This window comes from Chrysoperla carnea, chromosome 1, assembly GCF_905475395.1.
Source record: "Chrysoperla carnea chromosome 1, inChrCarn1.1, whole genome shotgun sequence".
Taxonomy (NCBI): domain Eukaryota; kingdom Metazoa; phylum Arthropoda; class Insecta; order Neuroptera; family Chrysopidae; genus Chrysoperla; species Chrysoperla carnea.
Genome location: NC_058337.1, coordinates 69,014,538 through 69,033,587, shown reverse-complemented (window position 1 = coordinate 69,033,587; position 19,050 = coordinate 69,014,538). Strand labels below are relative to the sequence as shown.

The window sequence follows — 19,050 nt, the reverse complement described above, 5'->3', positions numbered from 1 at the left end:
TAAGATACAAACGTACATAGGTATAGTCAACATGAAAATTAAATAAATTAAATTAAACTATATGGGCACGACGTTACAATATGCTTCTTCAGCTCACGTTTAAATTTTGGCATGCTCTCTATGTTTTTTAACTCTCTGGGAAGATTATTGTACAATTCACTTCCAATAATTTCCGGAGAGTTTTTGAACTTTTGCAATCTATAGTTTGCAATTATAAATTAATTAACAATAAATTAATTTTTATTTTATTTTTTTATTAATATATCTTTATAAATTATATCTCATTTGTTATTCTGGATTATGAGCTTCATTAAAAACCATTCGCTAGTTTTAGCGTGAAAGCGGAACAAAGAAACAAACATGCTTACTTTCGCATTTATAATATATAGAGGTAGAGATATTAATTTATTATCAATTTCAACATACAACTTTTTGTAGATATAATCGATTGATCTACATTTATCACTTCGACTACTTTATTGTATTCAAATTACTCGATTATTAGACGGTAGAATTTATCAGTTAAATTATATAAAATATTAATAAAGATTACAATTTTCTTGAAATAGTTTTTCATCTCTTAATCTTGAGCAGAGGATTTTTTATTTATTTTAGTTTATTTAATAGTCACATAAACAGCATGGCCATGAGCGACTTACAAACAATATTGAATATTATAAACTACATTATATATTGAATAATTATAAACTATATTATATTTTTGACAAGATTTCAAGTGACTTGAATGTGTTTAGTACCTCCTGAAGGTTCTTCTCGTTTCTCAGGAAACTGGACAAGTCCATATAGCAATGTTGAGTGGACAGTGAGCAAGTATGTGGTTAACTGTTAATTGAGCGTTGCCTTTGGACACTTGCTGCAAGCCTCGCATGACATTAGGTGGTTATGTGTAATATACGCGTGACCAATTCTTAAGCGGGTCTTTATTGTTTGGATTTTGCGGTTTAGTGATTTCGGGGGAACTTCCCATACATTATCTCTCACTTGGTGTAATAGTGATTCGGAGCTCATCCAAACTCCATTCCATTTGGCCCATATGTAATCGTTGACTGAGTTTTTAAACTCATCAGGTTTGGTTTGTTCACTTTTAAAAAGATACCTTCAGCTTAAACGCAGAGAATTTTATTTATTCGTTTATTTATGAAATTTTTCTAAATATTTATTATAATCCTTCTATATCGACGAGTTAAAAAAATATTCCTTTGGTAGTAATTAGTATATATTTATTTTTTCTGTTGATATTTTATTTTAAACAGTAACAAATAACATTTAAAAATCAGCCATTTACAGTCTTAAGATGTAATTTTATGATGACGGTTGACGCCTGCTTTGTAGGACAAATTAGGATTTCACCTAACTGAAAAAAATATAAGTATGTGTAGCGTCAAATTTAAAAGATGTAACTTCATGATGACGCTAGCTATGAGCGTCAAATTAGGAATCCACCTAGCTGAAAAAATAGAACTATATGTCCAGCGTCAAATTGTAAAAAGGAGCGACAAAAACCAAAAAAGTTTATTAATCCATAACTTTATTTTTAATAAGATATGTGATAATGATAAACAACAATATCCATAATGGGTGGTGAATATGATTATCAATTGTTCAAAAGAATTCTTTGGAGATGGCAATCAATTGAAAATAAAAATATTTTTAATTTAACCTTTATTCTCGTTTTATTGAAACATTAAAAAATATATATTATAAATTAATTTATACAATACTCTCAAAATTAATCCTGATAATAACAAGTGAAAACAAACAATTGACTGAGTTAATTGTTGAAATATCATGCATAGTCAGGGTATACATACAAACAAGTGACACATACATAACTGATAATCAAGTATAGTACATATTATAAAATTTCCGCCTAATTGGCGACCTCACGGGTAAACAGTGATGTATACGAAAAAATGTTTCAAGCAAAAGTTGTTTAATTTTTGATAAGAAACATTTTTTACATTAAAACTTTTGTTCTATCTCTAACGGTTTACAAGATGGGTCCTACGGACCCAAGACCCAATTGACCTATGATGCTCATTTACGAACTTGACCTCACTTTTTACGTCCTGAGTACGCTGTAAAAATTTCAGCTCGATATCTTTTTTCGTTTTTGAGTTATCGTGTCCACAGGCAGGCGGACCGACGGACAACCGGAAATGGACTAATTAGGTGATTTTATGAACACCTATGACAAAATTTTTTTCCTAGCATCATTATTTTTAAGCGTTACAAACTTGGGACTAAACTTTATATATTATGTATATTTCATATATACATGGTATAAAAATAGGATATACTTTTCTATGATAAATACAATGTTTAGCTTTTTACGATTTGACGCTGCTGAAGATTTTTTTTCCATCCAGGTGGCAGGACGGCCTAAACTGACCACGTGACTTAATTTGACGCTCAAACTCAGCGTCGAACGTCATTATGTAAATACACCTTTATAACCTCCTCTAATAGTACAACCACAACCACCTTGATATCTTATAAAAAAAGAAAAATTTCCATAACTTTCTTGCATGAACATAATAGTGAAAATTTTATGTAAATATTTAATTAGTATATTTATTTTTCGTTCATTATTTGTTGAAAATTTGTAATCAATGTTCAAAATTTAAAATAATCATATCATTTTTAAATAGATTTTATGTTAAGATTATATCTGTAAATTAACATATAAAAACCCTTTTAAGTAATATTGAAAATACATTTTAAGAGAGAACGAACAAGGAAATACCACATGTTGAGGAGGGTGTCATAAGATGAACAATATTATTTTATAAATTCAATGGTGATTATCAACTGCTAATATCAGCTGTTCATAAATTTATTCTTTTTAAGATACTTTGAAAGCATTGATCTCCCGTGCTAAAATAAAATAATTTATTTTATAGTGAAATTTAATTCAAATTTCCACTCCATTATCCCAACACTATTAATATGACCTTCATTTTTTTGATAGATTATTAAATTTTGGAAAAAGTTAAAATAACAATGGAAATATTTTCTAATTTATTGTTGTTTAATTATCTTCAGATTATATTACATAATATTATTTAATACCTAGCACAAATGTAGGACAGGGACAATCCTTAATATAATAATATATTAATCCAGCTGCCACGGTCGATATTTTGAGCAAATGGATCTCATTTTTCCCAAAAAATGTTGATCGTGTCCTTTCTGATATAATTTTTCAGGACATTCAGTAAAATAAAAGCAAGCGGTTTTATCATCCAAACTACTGCCTTTCGGAATGATATTCAACTTTCGAAATTATAAAAAAATTAGTCTAAGGGCCAGGCGTATAAATATCATAGGCACAAAAGACATAAATAAAATGTTTATTTATAGTAAATAATTATAAAAAAGTTATGATTAAAATTGGCAAAGATTGCTTGCATTATGAAAATACAATCGTACTTGCAGGTACAAAGGTTATAGAATAAAGGTAATTGGTCGCAGCGGCTCATAGTTTTAACTTAGTTTTTTTTACCAAAATAGTTAATTTTGAATTAGCCTACTAAGAGACCTTAAAAAGTAAAAAATTCGTAAAAAAACTTGGCATCCGATTTTTGGGTTCAAAATAAGAGGTAAAAAATATATTTCTAAAATCCTTTGAATTAAGATCAAAATTTCTTTTAATTTCTGTTTCGCTTAGTATCTAGAAGTTACAGCTTAATTATAGTTTATAAGAATCTTTAAAGGAAATTTCGAATTACAAAGAATTACAAAAATTTTACGCTATAAAGTACTGGGTGGATTATTAATGATATGCATAAAAATCTGATAAAGTGATATCTAAATTAAAAATTGTTTTTTGTTTGATCTATAAATTAATAAGTACAATAAAGTTAATAAACCAAAGTTAATAAAAAAATTTCCTACAAAAAGCAGACAAAATCACTCATATAAAAGAAATAGCAATGAGCAAGTGTACAAGAATATTTGATTGAATGAAATTTGTCTACATATAAGTTATAAGTACAACAATAACCACTACCAACATAACATTAACAAATAATCACCCAACACAAAATGATTTGTCAATGAACTTTTCATGACCTACGTAACCTCTCTAATATTATATATGTATATACTTATATACAATTTTTAGTTAAATCTCATACCACTTTAGTATTGTCGGTTAGTGACGTCAGTAGGGGAAAATCAATTGCAATACGACGCGGCGACATGCAGCCTTATTTGATTCCTAATCGAAAAATATAATAGTTTAAACATCCTTATTTTTGATTTATTAATATTTGCATTACATTATACAATTTTTCTCTTTAAATTCATTTGATGAAAAAAAAATTTGTAACAATCAACAAATTGATTGGGCATTCCTCGAATAAATTGGTCAGAGTTTTCTTCGAATGATTTTAAACATTGTTTACGAAAACAATCATTTCCTAATTGAATTGACTCTTTACATATAATTGTTAATTGTCCTGTATATAAAAGTGAGATTAACTTATTATATTAGAATAACAGTTTAACTTTAGTTACATTGACTGAGTTGATTAGTTAATATGTACAACATATAAAAAATAACAAAATATAATAATTAACAATTAGAAAAAACAAAGTGTCAATGAAATAAAACATTTCGAAATGGAATCGGCAGACTTCATATTATTTATTAATATTATACTACAGTGGTGATCTCTTTTATGTATACGCAGATCACAGAGTTGTTCGACTCCGGTTTGTGTTCATAATATCGTCTGTCTACTAGTTACTATATTGAGTTTAGTAACATCGATTATAATCAACATAACACAGAATTTTTATTTTCTACTGTCAAAATAAATAATTGTTTTCAAAAACAAAAAACGAACGTTTTTCATCTGTTTTTTCATATTTTTTTTGGTTTTTGTTTCCGTTTTCATTGTATGTGATTTGTGTTTTTGAAATTGTTATTATTGCAGTGAATTTTTTTTCCTATCATTTCAAAACGAAGGTTTGTACAATTCTTAATATTTATCAGATTTTATGATTTTAAATTTTATTTTTGTAATGAGACGTTATTTTTTCTTAAAAATTTTAATAAATTTCAGAAAAAATTTTAATAAATTACTTATATTTTTTTCAAATACTAATTTGGACACCGAAAAAATTTTAATATTTGTTTATTATTTACGCTAGTATGACGCATTGTTTGTTTTATTTTATTCAGTAATTGTTTTTAATAAAAAAGGCATTGTCCGAAATGATTATATTTAATATTATAAGATAATTTTAATCAATTTATCTAATGGGAATTTTTTTTTTTATTAAAAAAGTACCTTTAATTTAATTCTTTAATTGTTGTCTGATTTTTTTTTATCGTGCACACTAAAAAAAATCGCGCGTTTTTAAAAAGTAAATCACAGTTGTACGGTTTCATTAAATTAACAACAAAACTGTATGACAAATTCCACATATCAATCAAATCGATATGAAAATGCAATTGTATTGGAAAAAAATAAGTAAGTTCATTATTATTCTTAAAAAAAGATGCAAGTAGTTTTTTTTTTCTCCCCCACTTCAAAAGATAGTATGCGTTTTTTTCAAATTAATATAAAACCTTGTTAGATGCATTTTTTGCGTTTATCAATAATTATTTCAAATTTGAATGAATTTCATTGATTTAATCTATTTAATAATAGTGTCGTTTTATTTTAAATTAATTAACAGTTTCAAAAATTTTTCTTGAGTAATTATGAATATGGTTTTTGTTATGCATTTTTTTTCTAAAAATAGTCCACTTTTAATGTTTATTCAAAGTGTTTACATGTCTTATTAAAAGTTGTTAAACTTGTAGTCTATTTGTCGCGTTCACTTTTTAATATTTTCTCGTTGTTATTTCTATTAATACTCTTTAGGCCGTAAATAAAATTTTTTTATCTCGACAAGTTTAATTTGTTTTATTTAAAAAAAATACTTTTATTATAAAAAAATTTTCCCTTAGAAAATGTAGATGTTTTTTCTAATTGTTGTCAACAAACAGTGCATAAAAATGTGGAAATTTTGCATTATGGTATGTTTTTTTTTTTTTAATTTGAATATATTTTGTTTAAAATGATGAATAAAAAGGCGATTTCAAATAATGGGTATCTGTGATGGATAATGAACAGCCTCATCAAGAGTTAGTCAAGTGTGTCGTTGTAGGAGATACAGCTGTTGGAAAAACTCGACTAATTTGTGCAAGAGCGTGTAATAAGCAAGTATCATTAAGTCAATTGCTCACCACTCATGTACCAACAGTTTGGGCGATTGACCAATACAGAATTTATAAAGATGTAAGTTTAATTTTTAATTTTAAGCGTATATTTTTATTTTTATGAGAGTTTATTGACATTTTCTCAATAATATTATTAAAAATGAGAGATAACACTTAACTTGCTTTACATTGAGAAGCTTTCATTCATACGCCACATCTACGTGGAAAGAAATTAAAAGCTTGATTCAAACTGATCAAAATCATGATCGCGTATTGTTGAACGTAAACACGGTGGATTCAAGTAGTAAATATGTGATCGTATGCATAGAAAGGATAATATACCAGTTGAACAAATCACAGCAGTGGAACAAGTGAACTTCCATTTTGGAATATCAGCCAATGAGAGCTTACAGCGTCTAATTTAAATGTCTGTACATGTAGGTTATGTTAAAATCAACTTTATGTATATAATAATTACATACACGGCTGTTGTATTTACCAATATTACGTCACCAAAATGGCTGGCAGTTTTTTCAATGACTGACAAAATTTAATATAATTTATGGCAATAAAGCAAGTTTATTTTGCCGAAGTATATTTTTGGTGACCTTTTTATTAGGAAATTCAAAATTTTGAAGCCTTTTTCAAACATATTAGAATACCTTATTGTGAAAATTTGCACAATTAATGAGTTCTTAGAATTATTTTCGTAGGTGGGAAGGGGAAGTTCAAATTTGCAAAGGCGCTATATTACGTCGATATTAGCATTTAATTTGCATGCGCTAAATAAAAGTTTTTGAACTTTCTATGTATTAAAATTTATAACTAGAATTTAGGTGCATTTTTTCTAAATATTTAATTATAATAATTCAATCGATTTTATTATTTAGAAAACTATTTTACTGTATAATTATAATTTTTAAAATTTGCACGCAATACGAAACATTTTTTTTTCATGAATCACGTATATATTTTTCATGTTTCTTATAATTACGTTTCATAGAACGATGTTTGAACTCGAATAAATTTGAATAATTAAGAAACTCTATACGGTAGTATTATTATTTTACCAAAATGACTTGTAAATTTTTGATATAGACATCAAACAGTTTCAAATTTCTATTACACTCAACAGATATATCCTGGCCGGTTAGTGTAGGCACAGGGCCGAATTTACACAAAGCGCCGCCGCTGAAGAGAAAAATCCCACGCAAATCTTTTTTATCGATGCTCTACCTATGCTTAAGAATTCGTCATTATTTGAGAAAGCGTATGAATCAGGAATTAAAGATTATAGGTTTGATTGAAAATATATTTGTGAAATTCAAAAGTATACAATTTTTCGTCATGTCTAAGATCAAATTCACATGTGTGCAAAATTATTTTAACCTTTCGATCAATTTGAATGCCCCAAAATTTGCCGCCTCGGGCCATGACCCATGTGACCCAATATTAAATTCAATATGATGTTCATGTCGTTTATTGCACGCGATTAGCCATAGACACACACAGTGGTGAGAGCTTCGATGTCGGTTTTTTTTTTCTATTAATATTTCATTATAATTACTCAACACTGATATTTTATTTAGGAACATTCATTAGGTACCGATGTTTTTCGGAACATCTGATATCGATATTTAAAAGAAAATATAGGTTAACTTCGCCAGTCCCCACACAAAATATGACGAATTATATTTATTATAAATTTCATACACACGTAAACTAAAGGTTGCATTGCAAAGCATATTCCTTATCGCCAAGAGCTATTTACACCGGAGATCATTATTTTTTTTAATTAATATTTTATTTGCTTTGTTAAGTTAATGACTTTTATGTCCAAAATAGAGCATAAATTATAAACAATATTTTTTTAAACAATTGATTAAACAGCGTGACAGCTACATTGTCTAAATCAAATTTTTTGTGTTGAAATAACATTGACCTTAAAAATAAATAAATGGTTTCGTTCACAAAAGTTTGAACCATTTAAAAGTCAAGTTCATAAAATTGATCAATAATATTACATTTAAATGTAAAAATAGAAATAAATATTTGTCTAAAATTAATTTTCAACTTGTAAGTGTGTATAACAAATGTATCACGTGGCCTAAATTACATTATTCGAATGATTATTTCTTATTATAAATATTTAGAATTCCAAAATTTAATTTTAATATTTTTAATAAATAATAAAATGATATTTTATGTAATAGCTATTAAAATATTTACCTTGCATGTAGTATATAGACATTTACAGTTTATAATATACATTATACAATGTGATAACACCTATTACATGTAGATATATGTCAAACATTAAAAGTTCCATCAATTTTATAAAGATAATATAAATTACCATCACATTGATAACAAAATTATGAAAATATTTTGAATTTGTGTATATAATTAAATTTTATGTAAATTTATTATTTTTGTTTGTGTACTTTATTTTGATTACAATAAACATCAAGTGTCTTTCGATTAGCAACTTAAATAATATTTAGGTTTTATAATGACACTAAGGCGTAACTATAAAAAAAATTCTACTTATCGAGTAACACATATCTTAGGAATCGAACCTGGATCTGTTGAATTCATATGAAGCGATTTACCAGCCTGACCAGATAAACTTACTATTTTTGTTATGGTACTAAATTTTGATTATAATAAATACCAAGAGTATTTCGAAACCTAAACAAGTTAGCGCCAAATATTACCTAATATTAAAAAAAAAAAATTATTTTTGAAAAAATTACTCCTAAAATGGTCTTTCAGAATATAAATGGTCTTTTTTGACTTCGAGTTCAGACATAGTTATGGAAATAAATACCACGCTACTCGAAATAAACTTGGATATCAAGAACTTTTATTTAAAAAATATAATTAAAAAGCATACAATATACTCACATTTCGCTAAATATCGATTTTTCGATTGCAACGCAACCACCGTCAGTAGTTAAATTTACAAAGCTGAAAGTAAATATGTAAAACATTACCAACAATTACAGTAACACAGAAAAATAAAAATACAAAAATGATTTTAACAGTTCACATCAAATTATTTAGTGCGTTATACTATTACTTTTTTATTTTCTTTCTTAAGAACATTAGCTCAAATTCATTTCATATAGAGAGGAAGTCAATATAGTACAGCATGTTTGGTGCAACAGCTATCAATTATTATTATTATTATTATTATCAATTTTTGCAGAATTGATCTGAGGAACAATTGATAACTGGGAGTTGCAACCCGTCAACTCTCGATAATAATTTATACTAATTAAAACAGGAAGTTCCACCAATGTAAAAACACCTAATATGTCTTCTTACTCTTTGGCGTGAAGCCGGTCACTGGCCTTCTGTCTCCCCGGAAAGATCTGTCAATTTTTTAAGGTTTTATTCCGATATCGCTACAATATCCGTAATATCGCTTTGTATGCGGAGTGCCTTACTATTTTTACTGATTTTTCTTCCATCATCTGTTTCAATATCTACTTATATATTTTTCAATATTTATTAAATTATTTGGAAATATATAGGATTCTATATATGAATATTGAATTGTTCAGCAAGGGTTTTAGTATAGATATAAAATAAAAATGTTCAATAGTCTCTCAGCCCTCCTTTGCAAAAAGTATTCATTAATGCCAATTTATAATCCGATTTTGGACGTAAAAAAGTGTTTTAAATTGAAAAGTGTTTATAATAAATCTCGTTCAAGTTTCAGTGACAGGCTTATAATTAATAATTATTTATTAAGACATAAATGCGTTTCTAGGTTCTTGAAAGATCCTGGGAAGTTGTTGATGGTGTTAATGTATCATTACGACTATGGGATACATTTGGGGATCATGAAAAAGATCGTCGATTTGCTTATGGGCGATCTGATGTCGTTTTGTTGTGTTTCTCAATTAACAATCCCGTATCATTACGTAACTGTAAGTTGATGTGGTATCCCGAAATACGCCGATTTTGTCCACAAACACCAGTTATTTTAGTTGGATGTAAAAATGATTTAAGATATATGTATCGTGATGAAACATACTTAAGTTATTTTCGTGATCGAAGCCCATTTGTAAGGTATGTGACGATGGTAGAGATAAAATAATATGAAAATTTAACAATATTGTTTTGTTATGCAGAGCAACGAGGAAAAGTGATTTGGTTATGCCAGATGAAGCCCGAAGCGTAGCTAGGGAGCTGGGTATTTATTACTATGAAACATCTGTATTCACATATTATGGCGTCAATGAAGTATTTGAGAATGCAATACGTGCGGCATTAATGGCACGTCGCCAACAACGGTTTTGGATGACAAATTTAAAACGTGTACAACGTCCATTGTTACAAGCTCCATTTTTACCGCCTAAGCCAATTGCTGCAGAAGTATTAATTGCACCAAGCATGTATCAAGAGAACATGACATCATTATGGTTGAATCAAATGCATACAGATTTAGTTTTAGTTGCCGGGTCAGTAGGTTTTCCCGTACACCGTTTCATTTTAGCTGCAAGTTCCACTGCCTTTCATCGTTTACTCACCATGGAATTAACATCCGAATTAGGTGCAAGGAGTAGCAGTGAATCTAGTATGGTAAATATTTTTTGAATTTTTAACTGATCCATGTCCATTTATAAAATAAATTCATTCCAATTATTTTAAATAGTTCTGCTTTTAGTCTTCATCATCAAAAATTTTTCGATTACATACCGAGCTATGTTCAAAACGTATCAATTTTAACATTACTAATTATTCCGTCATTTTGCTCATTAACAACTAGAATTTTTTGCTTAACACAAATTTCATAGATCGAAGGATTAGATTAAATTTATGTTTTTAACTAATCTAATTAAAAAAGGAAAAAATATTTGATTCGCCTAATTTTATCCATGAAAATTACTAAACCGATTTAAGAATAAAAAAACTCCTGATAGCAAATAATAAACTCTACGTTTTCATCAAATACTCTCTAATATCTGTCATATATGAAATGGGGACTTAATTTTCTAGCCGGCGGTTCTATCGAATATGTCACGTTACGAAGGCGTTAAACTTTGATTAATATTTTAGAGTAATCTATCATCATTAACAGAAAAAATGGCAGGCGGCTACTATATCTTCAGGGTCATGAAGGGTTCTTTTGAAGGTTTCAAAAAATAGAGAAATTGGGGTATTTTAGCATAGTTGAAACTGATATATATTATATATAATATTTTTAGTCTATAGTTAGCACAGTCGCTATAATATTGAACACTGTCGAAGTTTTATCCCTTCTTAATGTGACTAATTCGATTGGTACTGCCGGGTAGAAAAATGTGTCTCCATTTACTGTGTGTCCGGTATTAGATGGAAGTTGACGTAAATATGGGGCTTGTTAAAATAACGTAATTCTGCCAGTCGCTATCACTTAGACCAATAATATACGTAAAATTGGAAATAATTTTGTAGATTTGAACTGTTATTGGATTATAATTAATTATTAACATATTGAAAATAATTCAAACAGCTGATTAATTATCGATAATTACATAAACTAATTATATAAGTTAACCAAATATTTAATAATACATAATTAATGAATTCTTTAAAGGTTTCTAACGTATAAATGTTTTAATTAATAATTCAACTCAATTTTCTGTAAAAATAGAATTAATCAATTTGTATCGTTTTTAGTTCATTAACCCCTTTTTTCATTGAAATCAAAAAATTATCTTTCAATTAATTAATTGCATTATACTTTGAACATATCTCGGCCATTCAATAAAATTCATTCTGCAGTTGAAATATAGCCGATATATAGACAACGCAACGTTGCATTTTATTATTAATGGGAATGGCAGTTGGCTTTGAGTGTGCATAAACCGCTGAGCAGTGAGCGTTCTGCGTATAGTTAACGTTTTAGGAATAAATAAAACTGAATAAATATCTTTCTATAAATGGGAATGTGTTCTTTTTATTTCCATCATATTTTGCTGTGAAGTGAGCACACCGAATACTTAATTTCAAATTGTATACACATTTCTGTAAGGTACTACAGGTGGAAGAATAAAAGAATAGAATGTATTTGGTTTGATTATGAGATATCGCATTTGATATTCTTCTGAAAACTTTTGCCCTTATATTCCTATGGTAGTTATTAGATTGAAGGGCTCAACTAGCAGTACTGACACTTAGATGCCTGACGTGCATTGTATTGTCCTGTATTAGAAAAACCTCATTAACATCTTTTAAACCTTCTCTATTTTAATAATGCTCATTGGCTCTACATGTCTATTTATTTCCACCACCTCTTTTGTGCTATGGAGAAAGATTTGACCTAAAATTTCTAAATTCTGGCATTTCCATTCTTATGTAGTCGAGACCGTTAAGTTAGGTTGAAAGGATAGATCAGCTGTGCGCAGAGGCTCATTCCCATCTTTTAGCAAATTTGTATCCCAAAAAAAACGAGATGCATTATCAGACGTTTTTGCATTTCAGTAAGAACTAATACGATAAAGAAAGAATTACTCCATAAGCGGCACTGTATATTTTTATGATTTTTACATATTCAAAACCCGCGAGCATCTGTTTTATATTATCAGTCCATTGTTCATGTTTACTTAAATATCAAAACAAAACATAATTCTTACTTAATTCAAATAACTTATCTTAAGTCAATTTATTTAGATCCAATAAGATACAGGTATCAGAAAAAAATTAAGTTTCATTACGAAACATGAAATATGTTTGTTTTACCATATCATTAATTTTCATTGTCATACTTTTCTAGAAAAAATAGTTGTATTAGCATTTCGTAATATCAAAAAATAGGCATAAATATTAGTACATACCTAATATTAAAGACATTGACCGATATGATTTTACTAGATTTCAACAAGGCCAAATTAAACGTCCAGTGTCTCAATGTATCAAAAAAATACTCGAAAAAACGCATTAATTCAAGCTATTTGACGATTGAACCCTGAGTTCTTTAGAACAAGTATTCATACAAAAGATTTTAGCTGATCTGTTGAAAATCATCAAGAAATTTTAATTGCTTTTTATATCTTTTAGGCAAAATTTATTTTACTTATTAAGCTAACTGAAATTAAACTCTTCATTGACATTTTATTGATGAAAAACCTTTATGAGTTCATGAGAACCATTTACCGATTACCTTAACCATTACCTTCAATAATGACCGATTCATTCTATGGCTAGAATAAAATTTCTATAACAAAAATAATTAATAAATAAAATGGAATATCAAAATGATCGGGTTGTTGTAGTGTTTGTCCACGTGAGACACCTTTGAACGATAAAGACATGTAGATCTGCTAGATTTAGTCCAATTATAATGCCTATTTTCCGTTCATAATTATACATTCTCTTTCACTTTGAGAAGCAAACAGTGTGCGAAAGTAGGTATGCTTTCAACCAACTGAGTGAGTCATCAATAAAAAATTAGGAATAGATACACCAATTTTAGATATTTTTGAGCAATTGAATCGTCTAATTATTTCAGGATGTACGATCGAATCAGTATTAAATATTTTTTGATTTTTGTTAAAACATCACTCAGTCCAATTTTAAAACGTGTCATTGCCAATACTTATATCGTATCTGCCTTTTTAGTTTAGAGATATGATATCTAGTGCAGTCCTATATGTGCTAAGTACATTGGTACCGAAGTACATATATAATAAAAACCGGAACACCTATTTTCTTCCTTAACTCCCATTTTTCTTTATACCTAATTTAAAATTCTGCTAATGAATTACAGTAATTATTAAAAATAACTGGACAAATATTCTATTTAAAAAACAATCAATAATTTTCTATCTTGAATCTTATATGATCATATTTTTCTTCATTTTCATATTTTATATTTATAAATGATCATATTTTTTTATCATTCATTCGAATTTCATTCATGTTTTATCCACATTCAAATAATTAGCGCATGACATTCGTTAGTTGATTTTATTTTGATCATCATAAAAAAACGCTCGCTAGCTACCTAGTTCATCCTCTTAGAATGCACGTTGTCACACAAAATGTTTCAACTATGGAAAGTAACAAAATTTTCTATAGGTAAGCACATTCGGTGAAGCTACTGTTGGCGAATTTAATGATGATACTGAATTTTTAATAAGAGCAGAACATAATAAATCTCAAACAAAGTAAGTAAGAAAACGAAGAAATATAAGGTGAACTAAACAGTTATTAATTCTTAGCTACAGTCTTCAAGAGACTCTGTTTTGCCTTTCGATAGGATGTGGGAACAACTTAAAAGGCGTTCCAGTTGTCAAATATTGTCAGTTAGTGATACATTTAAGAAGACTGGTGCAAATCGTGAGTTAAATCATCCAGCATTTCAATCGATACGTGTTACACAATGTGATGGATTACAATCGGCCAACACCCAAACTGTGATTACATTAACGAAGTTGGTGACACCACAAGCAATGCATCAATGCCTAAAATTTATTTACACTGGCACTATTGATAAACGATTTTTGGATTTACAAGTATGTTGAATTTCGAAAGTTTTTTTTTTTTTTTCTAGTAATATTTCATTTTCATTTTTCAACCAAAAAACAAATCGATAATAAAACATTTAAAAAATAGGTGAAAAAAATTGAAATAGGTGAATAAAATTAATGCAAATGATAATCTTTTACATCAGTATTGATTTTCGTCCAGTGTCTATTCAATTAATGCCAGCTTAAAATGGCGATGAAAAGATTAATTAGCCATGATTGTTGTACTCCGACATCCTTAACATCCACTTAACAGCCTCAATGTCACATCTTCTAGTTTACTAGTCCTCCGATATGCAGCTAATCTCTTCATCCGCACTCCATCTAAGTCTGCGCAGTTCTTTAGCAATGGTACTTCTTACAGTGTGATGACGAATATTACGGAGTAGTTCAATCCTGGGACAGGAAACGAGTTCTTTCTCCAGACAACCTTTATGGCGGCGCTAGGTGATATGCGCAGTCCTTCCAGGCATGGTTCCATACTCCTACAACATTGGCCAACATTTTCAATACAATAGTTCATTCACTTGATTAAATTGTATGAGTCATCCATCATTTTATATGAAAAACCTTTTATATAATACATAAAATGTGTTCGCATTCAATATTTCAACATTTTTTTCGCCTATTTTAATAACTGCCACACATTGACACATTAGTAAGTTTTCGGATTAAATTTTTATTTTATTTACTATTCATTATAAAAATTCACCTAAGGTTTACACATTTATTAAAAAAAAAAGTTATCTCATTAGTGAAATAAAATGTTATATAAATTCGCTCGTTTTTAAATCAACTAAATTTGCAGACAGCATCTATTGGATTGCTTCTGGTAAGATATTAACAAAAATTATCGTGTAGATTAATACCATAGTGTGAATTATCTCTGCCTTAAATTTCTAAACTAATGAAAATCCAAAGTTTATGTTTTTGGAATATTTTCATTAAAAATAATTATTCAAACATATTTATAAACTTTATAGGAAATGCGACAAGCAGCTGAATTTTTGGAATTTCCACAATTGATGGTTCTACTTTCAAATATTCAATCAAATCAACAGTTTTTGAATTGTGAGGCCATCGAACATTTTTCACAAACGTTTCGGCAACGATTAGAAGAATTGTGTTTAGAGCAAGGTTTATTTGCGGATGTTATTTTTGAGTTAGATGACGGTGCCTATCCAGCCCATAAACCTATGTTGGTAGCACGTTGTGATATGATGAAGGCAATGTTTAGCGGTGATTTTCGTGAAAGTCAAGCGAAAGTAGTAAGTTTTATTATAATGACTCAAATCGCTCATAATTACTTAAAATTACTCTTACATCGATTATTTAAAGTATTATTTTTACATATATTTAATCCACAGAAAATTTTTATAAATTCAAAATATTAATATTATTTATTTCAATGTAAGTTTCAAAACTCACGGTTTAAATGAATTGTTTATACTTATTCTACAAATAAAATCGAATGTAGTGTCTGAAGAATGTTAAACTGGATTATTTTCCAGTTTCGCTTAAGAAGATGTCATTTTGTCAAGAAATGCTTTAATATTGCAAAAACGAATAATTATATCTACTTTTTGTTTTATTTTAGATTGTTTTTCCTGGTGTTCGTGAATATACTTTTCATAAACTTTTGTGTTATTTATACACGGATGAAGTTCCATCAATTGCAGCTGCTCGATGTTTTAATTTATTGGAGTTAGCAAATCGCCTTTGTTTACCTCGTTTGGTGAATTTAGTTGAATGTCGTGTCATCGAAGACCTAGCGCGACTGGCACAGAATGATGGTAATGAAGCTGTTGAACATTGTCTAAGGCTATTAGAACCAGTTAAGGTAAGGTTAATAATAGGGCCAATTCAATGTGTAGACTGTGGGACACCACGGATTTTTTTAATTGAGAAATACATACTTGAAACTTCTTGAGTGGCTTCCTTTTGACGAGTTTACCAAATTTTCCTCTACGATTTTTTTTTTGAAAATGCTGCGTTTTCAAATGTGCATGATGATGTCATATTTGACTTATCGTTCTGAAAAATCGAAGCTGGGAATTTGTCGGACACTCTGACCACATGATAACATTAATAATGGTACAGAGAAAAAATAACTGATTAACTAATAAGTCAAAGGTAGACGTTTTAAGAAATTAAGTATAAAGGATGTCCCAAAATTAACGCAAATCCTGTTTGCCCATTTGCGTGGTAAATTGTTGACAAAGCAAAGATAACGTGACAGCTGGTAGCTTTTATTTTATAAATTAGAAGACTCAACGAAAATAAAACGCGATTTCACTGTTGGGCCAGTTTTTTAAAATAATAAAGTTTAAGCAGCTACATCTCTTAACAAAGATTTAAACTGACAGTGACTAGTAGAACATAAATAAATAAATCAAAAAACTAACCAGTAACTTTTTTTCTATTGCTATTCTTTTCAGCTACATAACGCACATCAGTTAGCTGATTGGTGTATGAATCATTTATGTATAAATTATAATAAATTATGCAAAATGTCACCACGAAGTGTTCGATTACTTCATCCAGAAAATCAAGAATACTTAAGTGAACATCGATGGCCACCTGTATGGTATCTAAAGGATTATGATTATTATCAAAAGTGCCTAGCGGAACGGGACAAAGAAAATAAACCAACATTGAAAAGAAATCAAAATAATTCTGGATGTTTATGTTTCTCTGGTAAATCACGTAAAGCTGCTGGTACTTCTGAATCGAATCCAGATGTATCGACCAGTTTATTTGCAGAAACTGCAACTACTAGTAGTCAAGATGATAATCTCTGACAATTGGATAATGGGCATAGGCACTGGAGGTATGCAGTTAATAATTAGGATGCACTTAATTTTAATTTTGTTTTCGAGATTCAATCCTATTTAAATTTAATCCTAAATTAAAATCAAGTGTTTTTAAATTCATTCTCATACGAAATCATAGAACCTAACTTCTTTAACAGCACTATTTTGAAATGAGGATATATAAAGAAAGAGACTTAACGGATTATAAACAAGTCCAACAAAAAGTGAAGATTCATTCACAAATTTATTGCGCAATATAATGATATTTAAATTAATATTCTGATATAAACCCTCATCGAGACAACTTTTTTGATTGTTCGACTTGATCGATAGACATCACCTCCTCAAATATACTTTAAGATCTAGTTGCATAGTACAAAAATATGCAGAATCATGTTAACTCCATCTTTTGTTTGAAAGTTTGTTTCAGTTAATTATGTATGATTTCCAAGTTTTGTGGGAATCGCCCCTTTTTTGGGTAGAACGGTGGACGAAACCTTGTAAAATTGACTTTGGAGTCTGATGGCCTTATCTACGAAATGCCTTACTTTCTTAAAATGATAGCTCGTTAGAATCTCTAATATTATATGCGTCATCAAAATCGTATTTCATTATATATAATAAACGTTTCTAGAAGTTTTTATAAATGTAAATATAATACTATTTTGGCATATCTGTCTGGCTTTACTACGGTAACAAACGAGTTAAAAACATTTTTTTAAGTAACTATAAAATAAAAATTATGTGTTAAACAATATCAAAATTTCAAAATGGTGCAAATCCTTTAATGGAAATATAAAATCGTCAAAATTGATTTTGTATAATATTCTTTTTTCTAGATCCCTCCGTTTCATACTGATTCTACCAGTGCTTATGGGATTCATTTGCACGATTTTAGCAATATTAATCGTATTACAAATTTCTACACACGACGTATAGAGTAACAACAAAACCTTAAAAAATTTTGGTTTTTACATTTTTATATTAACTCCGAAAATACACACTCTTCATTAATTATAAAAATAATGGGAGCTTTTGCGAATTCGACTTTATACTCTTCTTGTTTTGAACAATTATAGAAATTCCACAAAAATAATGAATAATAAAATAAGGGCTCTATTTATCATCGTGGCCCATTTTGTCATTTTTTCTTATTAATTTCAATAACAACAAATACAAAAAACGATATTTAGAAATTAAACAAGAAAAATGAAAAAAACTTTTACATGTTTCAAATAAAATAACACAAATTTTTTGGTAATTCGTGAATTAAACCATTTATAATCGTCAAGTATTAATTACTGTTTCACACACATCAATCATCGTCAATTCCCACTTTAAGTAAAATGAAAATTAAGCAATCAATTAATCATGTAATCTCTTTGAGTGATTATTCATCGAACATACATGTCATTGAAATCAAAATCATTCTCTGTATATATTTTCAAATATTTTTATAAGTATTAATAAATTAAGA

At 28.5% G+C, this 19,050-nt stretch overlaps 1 protein-coding gene across 3 annotated transcripts; it reads left to right on the top strand.

Annotated features, from left to right (window-relative positions):
• Positions 1–4,970: 4,970 nt before the first annotated feature.
• On the top strand, positions 4,971–18,655 carry LOC123302083 (rho-related BTB domain-containing protein 1). Of its 3 annotated transcripts, none has more exons than XM_044884879.1 (11): positions 4,971–4,996; positions 6,112–6,317; positions 10,017–10,318; positions 10,381–10,831; positions 14,312–14,400; positions 14,493–14,748; positions 15,569–15,592; positions 15,744–16,028; positions 16,358–16,600; positions 17,199–17,590; positions 18,413–18,655. In XM_044884879.1, the coding sequence occupies exons 2-10, from the start codon at positions 6,138–6,140 to the stop codon at positions 17,559–17,561; spliced, it is 2,193 nt and encodes a 730-aa protein (XP_044740814.1). In that variant the 5' UTR covers positions 4,971–4,996; positions 6,112–6,137; the 3' UTR covers positions 17,562–17,590; positions 18,413–18,655. The 3 variants fall into 3 exon arrangements, with proteins under 3 accessions (XP_044740814.1, XP_044740806.1, XP_044740822.1); XM_044884871.1 differs by lacking the exon at positions 4,971–4,996 and adding an exon at positions 6,022–6,055 and having other exon boundaries at positions 6,153–6,317; XM_044884887.1 differs by lacking the exons at positions 4,971–4,996; positions 15,569–15,592 and having other exon boundaries at positions 6,118–6,317.
• The last annotated feature ends 395 nt before the right edge of the window (positions 18,656–19,050 follow it).

Excerpts from the sequence above, each read along its gene's own strand:
- LOC123302083 (XM_044884871.1), top strand. The coding sequence starts at position 6,035 with ATGTGGAAATTTTGCATTATG. Across the intron at positions 6,318-10,016 it reads AATACAGAATTTATAAAGAT|GTTCTTGAAAGATCCTGGGA; the intron begins GTAAGTTTAATT and ends ATGCGTTTCTAG. Across the intron at positions 10,832-14,311 it reads GTAGCAGTGAATCTAGTATG|GTAAGCACATTCGGTGAAGC; the intron begins GTAAATATTTTT and ends AATTTTCTATAG.